This window comes from Pristiophorus japonicus, chromosome 10 (assembly GCF_044704955.1).
Source record: "Pristiophorus japonicus isolate sPriJap1 chromosome 10, sPriJap1.hap1, whole genome shotgun sequence".
Classification (NCBI taxonomy): domain Eukaryota; kingdom Metazoa; phylum Chordata; class Chondrichthyes; family Pristiophoridae; genus Pristiophorus; species Pristiophorus japonicus.
In genome coordinates, this window is record NC_091986.1 from 102091526 (window position 1) to 102104928 (window position 13403).

General features: G+C 44.0%; 1 protein-coding gene across 3 annotated transcripts in view; it reads right to left on the reverse strand.

Moving 5' to 3' along the window:
• The window catches only part of amotl1 (angiomotin like 1), a 266649-nt gene that overhangs the window by 91759 nt on the left and 161487 nt on the right, over positions 1–13403 (reverse strand). For all 3 annotated transcript variants that reach the window (XM_070891965.1, XM_070891964.1, XM_070891966.1), the window contains one exon: positions 4615–4707. In XM_070891965.1, the coding sequence (XP_070748066.1) occupies positions 4615–4707 (93 nt within the window). The remainder of the gene's footprint in view (positions 1–4614; positions 4708–13403) is intronic.

Genomic DNA, 13403 nt, shown 5'->3' on the forward strand with positions numbered 1-13403 from the left:
ATTTCTTGCTGAACACATCAGGCGGTTCGCCAACAAAGGCAAGGGGTATATTTCATACTTGTCTTCCACCACTTGTGAAGAACTGATTAGTCTGATGGGTGGCAAAGTACTTGAGACGATTATTCAGGAATTGAAATCAGCTAAATTCTATTCAATATCTGTTGATTCAACGGCACGCTCAGACCAGCTGACATTTGTTGTCCGCTATGTCCTACCGACTGGTCCTGAGGAAAGGTTCCTAAAGGTCTTGCCGATAATCGGTCATAGTGGACAAGAAATAACACTGGTCTTTCTGGATAAGAACTGGATCGACATACAAAATTGTCGCAGACTATCTTGTGATAATGCTTCAAATATGAGTGGGAAATACACTGGTGTCCAAACTATCATCAAATAGCAATGCCCATATGCTACGTTTATACCATGCGCAGCACACTCACTCAACATTGTGGGGAAAAACAGTGCCGAATGCAGCCCAGTGATCGTCAAATATTTTTGACATTTTCTCTCTGCATCGACGTATCGCTGGCGACTGCTTTATGAAAAACATAGACAATAGGAGTCGTAGTAGGCCATTCGGCCCTTCGAGTCTGCACCACCATTCAATATGATCATGGCTAATCCTCTATCTCAACACCATATTCCTGCTTTTCCCCCATACCCCTTGATGCCTTTTGTTTCTAGAAATCTATCTATCTCCCTCTTAAATATATTCAGTGACTTGGCCTCCACAGCCTTCTGTGGTAGAGAATTCCACAGATTCAGCACCCTCTGAGTGGAGAAATTTCTCCTCATCTCGGTCATAAATTTCCTACCCCATATCCTGAGACTGTGACCACTTGTTCTAGACTTCCCAGCCAGGGGAAACATCCTCCCCACATCTAGTCTAACCAACCCAGTCAGAATGTTATACCTTTCAATGAGATCCCTTCTCATTCTTCTAAACTCTAGTGAATACAGGCCTAGTCGAACCAATTTCTCCCCTCATACGACAGTCCTGCCCTCCCAGGAATCAGTCTGGTGAACCTTTGCTGCACTCCCTCCATGGCAAGTATATCCTTTCTTAGGTAAGGAGACTAAAACTGCACACAATACTCCAGGTGCGGTCTCACCAAGGCCCTGTATAACTGTAGTAAGACATCCTTGCTCCTGTACTCAAATCCTCTTGCAATGAAGGCCAACATACCATTTGCCTTCCTAACTGCTTGCTGCACCTACATGTTTGCTTTCAATGACTGGTGTACAACGACACCCAGGTCCCTCTGTACATCAACATTTCCCAAGCCATCACCATTTTAATAATACTTTATCCTTATGTTTTTCCTAACTTCACATTTATCCATGTTATATTGCATCTGCTATGTGTTTGCCCACTCACACAACCTATCTAAATCGCCTTGCAGCATCTTTGCATCCTCCTCACATCTCACAATCCCACCTAGTTTTGTGTCATCAGCAAACTTGGAAATATTACATTTGGTTCCCTCATTCAAATCAGTTATATATATTGTGAATAGCTGGGGCCCAAGCACTGATCCCTGTGGTACCCCACTAGTCACTGCCTGCTACCCCTACTCTCTGTTTCCTGTAAGTTAACCAATTTTCAATCCATGCCAGTACATTACCCCCAATCCGATGTGCTTTAATTTTGCACACTAACCTCTTCTTATGTGGGACTTTATCAAAGGCTTTCTGAAAATCCAAATACACTACATCCACTGGTTCTCCCTTATCTATTCTATCAGTTACATCCTCAAAAAACTCCAGTAGGTTTGTCAAACATGATTTTCCTTTCATAAATCCATGTTGACTTTATTTAATCCCGTTGATATAATTTAAGTGTGCTGTTATCACATCATTTATAATAGACTCCAGCATTTTCCCTACTACTGATATCAGGCTAACCGGTCTGTAGTTCCCCGTTTTCTCTCTCCCTCCTTTTTTAAATAGAGGGGTTGCATTTGCCGCCCTCCAATCTGCAGGAACTGTTCCATAATCTATAGAATTTTGGAAGATGACAACCAATGCATCTACTATTTCCATGGCTACCTCTTTTAGTACTCTGGGATGCAGATCATCAGGCCCTGGGGATTTATCTGCCTTCAGTCCCATTAGTTTCTCCAGCACTATTTTCTTACTAATGATAATTTCCTTTAATTCCTCTTGGGCTGTCTGTCATCAAACAGCTTTCTGCTGCTCGATGGTCAGCAAGGAATGAAGCAGTGTCAGCCCTGCTCAAAGGTTACACTCCCATATGCGAAGTTTTGGAATCCCTGGCAACTGATGTGAAACAGAAAGTTGAATGCCGGAACGAAGCTCAGTTGATATTCGACAAACTGGGTAAACTGGATTCAGCTATTCTCATTGTTATTTGGAAAACAGTCTTGAAGCGCTTTCACCTAACCAATCTCTCGCTTCAAGAGACCGGCTTGAATCTGAATATCATGGTGTCCTTACTCAAGTCCCTTGTCAATTTTGTCAAGATATAGCAGACCCAGCGGACAGAGTTTGAGGACTTCGAAGACCTCGGAATTAAACTGTGTGGCCACAATGAGTACAATTCAGCTCAGAGACGTGTCTGGGTCTGCAACCGCCACTATGATGATGAAAACACGGTGCTGTGACCCAAGGAGAAATTCAAAACTCAAGTGTTCCTTGTCATCATTGATCAACTAATCAGTACCTTGAAACACCACCTTGAAGCATACAAGGAAATCAACTAAATTTGGATTCCTGTCCAAGCTAGCCGCTCTCTCAACTCATGAGATCAAGCAAGCCGCAGCAAATCTTGCCTGCTCCTATCCCAAAAATTTGGAACCTACGATTGAAAATTAATTCATCCAGTTTTCTAGCTTGGTGGCATCCTCAACAGAGCTTCAAACCTCAATGTGTGTCAAACAAACTAAGTCAGCAGAGTTAAGAATGTACCAATTCCTCCATACACACGTCCTCACCTAAACCTTTTCTAACATTGAAATAGTTCTTCGGATATATCTGTTGATGATGGTATCAAATTGCAGTGGTGAGCGGTCCTTCTCAAAACTAAAACGCATCAAGGGTGAGGTCAGGAACCGAATGAGACAAGATCAACTTAATAGTCTTTCAATCATGAGCATCAAGAGCGAAGTACTGAGAGGACTTGACTCCTCGAAAATCATTGACAAGTTTAGCCGACAAAAATCTAGAAAAAAACCAATGTAATTTTATACTTATAGTTGCCACTGTGGAGAAAATGGAATGCAAATGACAAATGATGGTCTTCCCAAAAAAATGCAGTGTGTTATTCTAAATTATTGTCATTGTCGATTTAGTTTCAAAATGTAAGGATTTTAAAAAATTCAAGCATTGTTGTTTACTGTTTATCAAGGTATCGGTTTGATTGTTTGGAAACATAATAAAATTTAAAATGAGTGTTGTCATAATATCAATGAGAACATAACGCGAGATGTAGACCTGACCTGACCTTGACCTGATGCATACTCAAGAGTGCCCTGAGACCTAGCTCACTTAATGTCATTTACTGCAGGATGTGAATGGGAGTAGAGGGCCCATGGCCAAGGTACTGCCCAGGGCCCGAGGCACCCTAATCTGTCCCTAATGGGCAGTCCTGGGATTGGATGAGTCAATGTTCGTTTTCCTTAGCTCCAAAATACCACAGACTGGACTAGAAATTTCACTTGGGCAGCAGCACAAAGCAGGTAGGATTGAATCGGCCATCAGTTATACGCTCCACCCGATATTCAGTTCCAATGACTTTAGCAGGACTCAATATCTGGTGGCCAATTCGATCCCGCCTGCTTTGTGCTGCCGCCCAAGAGGAATTTCTACCTCACTATCTCTGGTCTCTTGGTTTGTTGTTTAATTCTTTGGTCCTAAACATCTAGGCTGAAAAACATTCCATCCAAATCATGTGCACCAGATAACTGTCTAGTCAGCTAACCACACGATTCTGCAGACTTCACTTAAACTTGACACACTACTGAAGCAGACTGCAAAGACTAGCATTGCATTAGGATTGTTTATGCCGTCTGGATTGATGAGAGTTAAATAATCGCTTGACTTGGCAGCCTGCAGGAACTAAAGAGAAATCAGAAAGATTATTACAATAAATTCAAAGGAATTTAAAGTCCCTCCATTCCAACCAGAAAGTAAAAAAGACCGACACACAGATTATAAAGAGCCTTAAATGAGAATAATGCTGTAGAAGCAAGAAAAATAGAATGAATTTCAATCTGACAGAGGATAGAATAAATACTTTTGGAAGTGTGGTGATTGAATTTTAACTTTAGGTTTTTACTTTTTATTTGGGGAGACAATGAATTGCTCCTCCTTGCTCACAGCCATGCAGCTCAGCCTCTCCATTTGACCCTTACATGTTGTTACAAACTGAGACGAAATCAGTAAGAATTATAATTTGCATTCCCAATTCACCTTTTTTTAAAAAAAGGAAAATATCACACCTTACTGAGATTGATTTTCCATCATACCAAAGGCCATCTTGTGCTGCTCAGTGAAAGCAAATTTTCACCATTTTTTAATGTAATGCATATTAACACGCTCGCCTCCCCATAGGTTGCAAAGTTTGTTCTAGAAATTGTGCTCCGCAGTACTCACTCTGTGTTGTATAATGGCCCTCTGTTGTCATTTTATCTTCAGTACCATCATACTCCCTGCTGGCCAGCTGCCTGTTGGAAGTCTCCAAACGATCTACATAGAAATAGGAAATACTTTTTGTTCAAATATGTTAAAATACCATTTATGCCAAGATGTTGCATAATAAGCTGACCTACGTAAAATGAGCTTATTCTATTTTACACAACAATTCTACCTGCATTCAATTTCCCAATAGTCTGGTCAGAGATTGTGAATGTGCTTTCACAACGTAACATCCAATAAAATCCAAGTGACTAACGGTTTTCAGGCCAACGTTACAAGAACGCCCTCAAAGCCTCCCTGATAGAAAGTGCAACATCCCCACTGACACCTGGGAGTCCCTGGCCAAAGACCACCCTAAGTGGAGGAAGTGCATCCGGGAGGGCGCTGAGCACCTTGAGTCTCATCGCTGAGAGCATGCAGGAATCAAGCGCAGGCAGCGGAAAGAGCGTGCGGCAAACCAGTCCCACCCACTCTTTCCCTCAATGTCTATCTGTCCCACCTGTGACAGGAACAGTGGTTCTCGTATTGGATTGTTCAGCCACCTAAGGATTAATTTTTTTTTTTTTAAAGAGTGGAAGCAAGTCTTCCTCATTTGCGAGGGACTGCCTATGATGTTGGAAATGCGGCAGCCAATTTGTGCACAGCAAGCTCCCACAAACAGCAATGAAATAATGACTGGATAATCTGTGGTGTTGATAGAGGGATAAATGTTGGCCAGGACACCGGGAGGACATCTCTGCTCTACTTTAAAAAGTGCCAGTGTGATATTTTACACCCACCTTAGAGGGCAGACGGGGCCTCGGTTTATCATCTCATCCAAAAGTTGGAACCTCAGACAGTGCAGCACTTCCTCAGCACTACAGTGAAATGCCAGCCTAGATTATGTACTCAAATCTCTGAAGTGGAGCTTCAACCCACAATCTTCTGATTCAGGGGCGCTCCCCATAACCCTAAACTCCCTTATCACTCAAAAATCTGTCTATCTCCGCCTTAAATATATAAATAATGACCCAGCCTCCTCAACTCTCTGGGGCAGAGAATTCCATAGATTTACAACCCTCAGAAGTAATTTCTCTCATCTCAGTTTTAAATGGGCGGCCCCTTATTCTAAGACTATGTCCCCTAGTTTTAGTTTCCTCTATGAGTGGAAATATCCTCTCTGCATTTACCTTGTTGAGCCCCCTCATTATCTTATGTTTCAATAAGATTACCTCTCATTATTCTGAACTCCAATGTGTATAGGCCCAACCTACTCAACCTATCTTCATAAGTCAACCCCCTCATCTCCGGAATCAACCTAGTGAACCTTCTCTGAACAGCCTCGAATGCAAGTATATCCTTCCTTAAATAAGGAGATCAAAACTGTACGCAGTACTCCAGGTGTGGCCTCACCAATACCCTGTATAGTTGTAGCAGGATTTCTCTGCTTTTATATGCTATCCCTCTTGCAATAAAGGCCAATATTCAATTTGACTTCCTGACTAATTGCTGTACATGCATACTAATTTTTTGTGTTTCATGCAAAAGGACACCCTCTGTACTGCAGCACTTTGCAATTTTTCTCCATTTAAATTATAATTTGCTTTTCTATTATTTCTGCCAAAGTGGATAACTTTAACGGAGGCCCGGACAGGGGGAGCGGGCAACCAACCCGCTCCCAGGAGATGGGTTGTCTATTTAAATATTGTAATGAGGCTGGAAACCTCTGCTTTAACCTCCATTGTGTATTTAACTTTAGCTGGTCGGGTTTTACATGCCTCGTCAAACCAGCTAGCTAATGCAAGGAGAGGACTGCTGCTGGATCCAGGAAGCAAGAGCCTTTACACTAACCTCCTGAATCCAGGGACCCTGCCTAACTCACCCTCCGCGATCGGAGACCCCCCGACCCCACCCCCAACGAGGCCTCTTCCCCCCCGCCCACAGTCGCTTCCTTCTACCCCCCCCCACCTCCCCATGCTCCTCTGGTCTCTTCCCCCCCCTGCTCCACCAGCTCTCCCAGTGCTGCTCTCCCCCCGCCACCCCACCGTGCTGCTCCCAGCCCCCAATCTTGTTTACATAGAAAACCATTTGCCACAGTTTTTCCCATTCATTTAATCTGTCATTGTCCCTTTGTAATTTTATGTTTTCATCTCCACTGCCTACTGCCTACAATGTCACCTATTGTGTCATTGGCAAATTAATTGTCGTTAATAAATACTGCGAATAGTTGCGGCCCCAACATAGATCTCTCTGGGACACCACTAGGCAACTCCTGCCAATTTGAGTACCTACCCATTATCCCTACTGCCTGGGGCCAAACTTCAGGGTCCGCATAAGGCCCGTTACCACCGTTTTGCAGCGGCCATGCAGCGGAATCGAGTGGCCGGCGAGTTGCAGTCCATTGGCCGCCCCGACCCAAATTCAGCTTGGGGATTTTTCACCCTGTCCCCACTTCCATCCCGCTGCTGTCAACCGCCGCAAGCGTGTCACAAAAGCACGCACCGGCACTATCCCACACCTACATTTACCCCAAAATTAGTTTAAAAAATCCACGAGCCACTGCACGGTGCTCCCAACAGCTTTTTCTGTTGGTGCACCTTCTCCAGTCTGTGTGAGCTACAGCACTGCGGTGGCCCTTCAAAGGGAGTGCCCACTGCCGGAGCTGCAATGTTGTTATCTTTGCTGGCCGACTTCCTGATCGGCCGGCCAATTATTGCCCCGGGTTCGGCCGGGCCGCCAACAAGCAGTCTGGCACACCTCTTGGGTGCTAGGCTTCTGGCCTGGTCAAAACCCTCCCTGGTGGCCTAGTGAGTGGACCAATGTTTGTGAATGCTGAACGCTCTCCCCTTTAAGTGAAGGGGAGAGCATGGTGACGCACACGTGTCATGACGTCATCTCCGCTCCGCCACTGAGTGACAGCGGCAGAGACTGGGTCCCGCCACAATTTCCGCCCCTCACCAGGACTTACCGCCGCACTTCCGACCCCAATATGACCGACTTTCAGTCTAACGAGAAAACATTTTTTGAAGTAGAGAAAATCGCTCGGAAGGCCGCCTCATCGCACCAGGCGGTTAAAAAAAGGTAAAAAATCGTGGGTGCAGCAGCTTTCTGGCGTGCCTGAATTTCGGCCCCACTGTCTCCTGCCGCTCAGCCAATTTCCCAACCAGGTCAATAATTTTCCCTTCAATTCTGCCATACTTCAAATGCCTTCTGGAAGTCCATATAAATAACATCCATAGACATTCCCCTGTCCACTACTTTAGTCACCTCTTTAAAAAATTCAATCAGGTTTGTCACTGCAAAATCTTCTATAGATATGTGAAGAGAAAAAGATTAGTGAAGACTAATGTAGGTCCCTTGCAGTCAGAATCAGGTGAATTCATAAAGAGTGGGAGAGCGATAGCGATAGGGGATTCAATTGTAAGGGGAATAGATAGGCGTTCTGCGGCCGCAACAGAGACACCAGGATTGAATGTTGCCTCCCTGGTGCAAGGGTCAAGGATGTCTCGGAGCGGGTGCAGGACATTCTGAAAAGGGAGGGTGAACAGCCAGTTGTCGTGGTGCACATTGGTACCAAAGATATAGGTAAAAAAAAAGGGATGTGATCCTACGAGACAAATTTAAGGAACTAGAAGCTAAATTAAAAAGTAGGACCTCAAAAGTAGGATTCTCGGGATTGCTACCAGTGCCACGTGCTACTCAGAGTAGGAATCGCAGGATAGCTCAGATGAATACGTGGCTTGAGCAGTGGTGCAGCAGGAAGGGATTCAAATTCCTGGGGCATTGGAACTGGTTCTGGGGGAGGTGGGACCAGTACAAACCGGACGGTCTGCAACTAGGCAGGACCGGAACCAATGTCCTAGGGGGAGTGTTTGCTAGTGCTGTTGGGGAGGAGTTAAACTAATATGGCAGGGGGATGGGAACCAATGCAGGGAGACAGTGGGAAACAAAATGGAGACAGAAACAAAAGACAGAAAGGAGATGAGTAAAAGTGGAGGGCAGAGAAACCCAAGGCAAAAAACAAAAAGGGCCACTGTACAGCAAAATTCTAAAGGGTCAAAGTGTAATAAAAAGGCAAGCCTGAAAGCTCTGTGCCTCAATGCGAGGAGTATTTGGAACCCAGGAGAGGGCTCTGAGCTAGTTAGAGTGGGTGAGAGCTCAGATGAACAGGACCCCAAGAAAGAATGCAAAAGACAAGAGGCAACAGAGCAGAGTAGCACTGGGGTAAGTGTAAACCACAAGGTGATAGGGAGGGACAATATGAATGAATATAAAGGGGCTGCAGGAGCGGTCAAAACTATACATCATGGTTTAAAAACTAGTATTAAAACGCTCTACCTAAACGCACGCAGCATTGGAAATAAAGTAAATGAGTTGACGGCACAAATCATTACAAATGGGTATGATTTGGTGGCCATTACAGAAACGTGGTTGCAGGGTGGCCAAGACTGGGAATTAAACATACAGGGGTATCTGACAATTTGGAAAGATAGACAAGAAGGGAAAGGCTGTGGGGTAGCTCTGTTAATAAAGGATGATATCAGGGCAGTTGTGAGAGATGATATTGGCTCTAATGAACAAAATGTTGAATCATTGTGGGTGGAGATTAGAGATATTAAGGGGAAAAAGTCACTGGTGGGCATAGTTTATAAGCCCCCAAATAATAACTTCACGGTGGGGCGAACAATAATCAAGGGAATAATGGAGGCATGTGAAAAAGGAACGGCAGTAATCATGGCGGATTTTAACCTACATATCGATTGGTCAAATCAAATCGCACGGGGTAGCCTTGAGGAGGAATTCATAGAATGCAAACGGGATTGTTTCTTAGAACAGTATGTTACAGAACCTACAAGGGAGCAAGCTATCTTAGATCTGGTCCTGTGTAATGAGACAGGAATAATAAACGATCTCCTAGTAAAGGATCCTCTCGGAATGAGTGATCACAGTATGGTTGAATTTGTAATACAGATTGAGGGTGAGGAAGTAGTGTCTCAAACGAGCGTACTATGCTTAAACAAAGGGGGCTACAGTGGGATGAGGGCAGAGTTGGCTAAATTAGACTGGGAAACCAGACTAAATGGTGGCATAATTGAGGAACAGTGGAGGACTTTTAAGGAGTTCTTTCATAGTGCTCAACAAAAATATATTCCAGTGAAAAAGAAGGGTGGTAAGAGAAGGGATAACCAGCCGTGGATAACCAAGGAAATAAAGGAGAGTATCAAATTAAAAACCAATGCGTATAAGGTGGCCAAGGTTAGTGGGAAACTAGAAGATTGGGAAAATTTTAAACGACAGCAAAGAATGACTAAGAAAGCAATAAAGAAAGGAAAGATAGATTACGAAAGTAAACTTGCGCAAAACATAAAAACAGATAGTAAAAGCTTTTACCGATATATAAAACGGAAAAGAGTGACTAAAGTAAATGTTGGTCCCTTAGAAGATGAGAAGGGGGATTTAATAATGGGAAATGTGGAAATGGCTGAGACCTTAAACAATTATTTTGCTTCGGTCTTCAAAGTGGAAGACACAAAAACCATGCCAAAAATTGCTGGTCACGGGAATGTGGGAAGGGAGGACCTTGAGATAATCACTATCACTAGGGGGCATAGTGCTGGACAGGCTAATGGGACTCAAGGTAGACAAGTCCCCTGGTCCTGATGAAATGCATCCCAGGGCATTAAAAGAGATAGCGGAAGTTATAGCAGATGCATTCGTTATAATCTACCAAAATTCTCTGGACTCTGGGGAGGTACCATTGGATTGGAAAGCAGCTAATGTAATGCCTCTGTTTAAAAAAGGGGGCAGACAAAAGGCAGGTAACTATAGGCCGGTTAGTTTAACATCTGTAGTGGGGAAAATGCTTGAAGCTATCATTAAGGAAGAAATAGCGGGACATCTCGATAGGAATAGTGCAATCAAGCAGATGCAACATGGATTCATGAAGGGGAAATCATGTTTTACTAATTTACTGGAATTCTTTGAGGATATAACGAGCATGGTGGATAGAGGTGTACCGATGGATGTGGTGTATTTAGATTTCCAAAAGGCATTCGATAAGGTGCCACACAAAAGGTTTCTGCAGAAGATAAAGGTACGCGGAGTCAGAGGAAATGTATTAGCATGAATAGAGAATTGCCTGGCTAACAGAAAGCAGAGTCGGGATAAATGGGTCCTTTTCGGGGTTGGAAATCAGTGGTTAGTGGTGTGCCACAGGGATCGGTGCTGGGACCACAACTGGTTACAATATACATAGATGACCTGGAAGAGAGGACAGAGTGTCGTGTAACAAAATTTGCAGATGACACAATGATTAGTGGGAAAGCGGGTTGTGTAGAGGACACAGAGAGGCTGCAAAGAGATTTAGATAGGTTAAGCGAATGGGCTAAGGTTTGGCAGATGGAATACAATGTCGGAAAATGTGAGGTCATCCACCTTGGAAAAAAAACCAGTAAAAGGTAATATTATTTGAATGGGGAGAAATTACAACATGCTGCGGTGCAGAGGGACCTGGGGTCCTTGTGCATGAATCCCAAAAAATTAGTTTGCAGGTGCAGCAGGTAATCAGGAAGGCAAATGGAATGTTGGCCTTCATTGCAAGAGGGATTGAGTACAAAAGCAGGGAGGTCTTGCTGCAACTGTACAGGGTATTGGTGAGGCCGCACCTGGAGTACTGCGTGCAGTTTTGGTCACCTAACTTAAGGAAGGATATACTAGCTTTGGAGGGGGTACAGTGACGATTCGCTCGGCTGATTCCGGAGATGAGGGGGTTACCTTATGATGATAGATTGAGTAAACTGGGTCTTTACTAGTTGGAGTTCAGAAGGATGAGAGGTGATCTTATAGAAACATTTAAAATAATGAAAGGGATAGACAAGATAGAGGCGGAGAGGTTGTTTCCACTGGTCGGGGAGACTAGAACTAAGGGGCACAGCCTCAAAATACGGGGGAGCCAATTTAAAACCGAGTTGAGAAGGAATTTCTTCTCCCAGAGGGTTGTGAATCTGTGGAATTCTCTGCCCAAGGAAGCAGTTGAGGCTAGCTCATTGAATGTATTCAAATCACAGATAGATAGATTTTTAACCAATAAGGGAATTAAGGGTTATGGGGAGCGGGCGGGTAAGTGGAGCTGAGTCCACGGCCAGATCAGCCATGATCTTGTTGAATGGTGGAGCAGGCTCGAGGGGTTAGATGGCCTACTCCTGTTCCTAATTCTTATGGAACAAGGAAATGGAGGACCAATTGAACAAATATTTTGGTTCTGTCTTCACTAAGGAAGACACGAATAACCTCCCGAAAATACTAGGAGACCGAGGGTCTAGCGAGAAGGAGGAACTGAGGGAAAATCTTAGTCAGGAAATGGTGTTAGGGAAATTGATGGGATTGAAGGACGATAAATCCTCAGGGCCTGATAGTCTGCATCCCAGAGTGCTTAAGGAAGTGGCCCTAGAAATAGTAGATGCATTGGTGGTCATTTTCCAACATTCTATTGACTCTGGATCAGTTCCTAAGAATTGGAGGGTAGCTAATGTAACCCCACTTTTTAAAAAAGGAGGGAGAGAAAACAGGGAATTATAGATTGGTTAGCCTGACATCGGTAGGGGAAAATGCTGGAATAAAAGATGTAATAGCAACGCATTTGGAAAGCAGTAACAGGATCAGTTCAAGTTAACATGGATTTATGAAAGGGAAATCATGCTTGACAAACCTTCTCGAATTTTTTGAGGATGTAACTGGTAGAGTGGATAAGGGAGAACCAGTGGATGTGATGTATTTGGACTTACAAAAGGCTTTTGACAAGGTCCCACACAAGAGATTAGTGTGCAAAATTAAGGCACATGGTATTGGAGGTAATGTATTGACATGGATAGAGAACTGGTTGGCAGACAGGAAGCAAAGAGTGGGAATAAACGGGTCCTTTTCAGAATGGCAGGCTGGTGGGGTACCGCAAGGTTTAGTGCTGGGACCCCAGCTATTTACAATATATATTAATGATTTAGACAAAGGAATTGAGTGTAATATATCCAAGTTTGCTGATGACACTAAGCTGGGTGGCAGTGTGAGCTGTGAGGAAGATGCTAAGAGGCTGCAGGGTGACTTGGACAGGTTAGGTGAGTGGGCAAATGCATGGCAGATGCAGTACAATGTGGATAAATGGGAGGTTATCCACTTTGGTGGCAAAAACAGGAAGGCAGATTATCTGAATGGTGACAGATTAGTAAAAGGGGAGGTGCAACGAGACCTGGGTGTCATGGTACATCAGTCATTGAAAGTAGGCATGCAGGTACAGCTTGCAGTAAAGAAAGCAAATGGCATGTTGGCCTTCATAGCGAGAAGATTTGAGTATAGGATCAGGGAGGTTTTACTGCAGTTGTACAGGGCTTTGGTGAGACCACACCTTGAGTATTGTGTGCAGTTTTGGCCTCCTAATCTGAGGAAGGACATTCTTGCTATTGAGGGAGTGCAGCGAAGGTTCACCAGACTGATTCCCGCGATAGCAGGACTGACATATGAAGAAAGACTGGATCGACTAGGCTTATATTCACTGGAATTTAGAAGAATGAGAGGGGATCTCATAGAAACATATAAAATTCTGATCGGATTGGTGAGGTTAGATGCAGAAAGAATGTTCCCGATGTTGGGGAAGTCCAGAACCAGGGGTCACAGTCTAAGGATAAGGGGTAAGTCATCTAGGAGAAACGTTTTCACCCAGAGAATTTTGAACCTATGGAATTCTCTACCACAGAAAGTTGTGGAGTCCAGTTCGT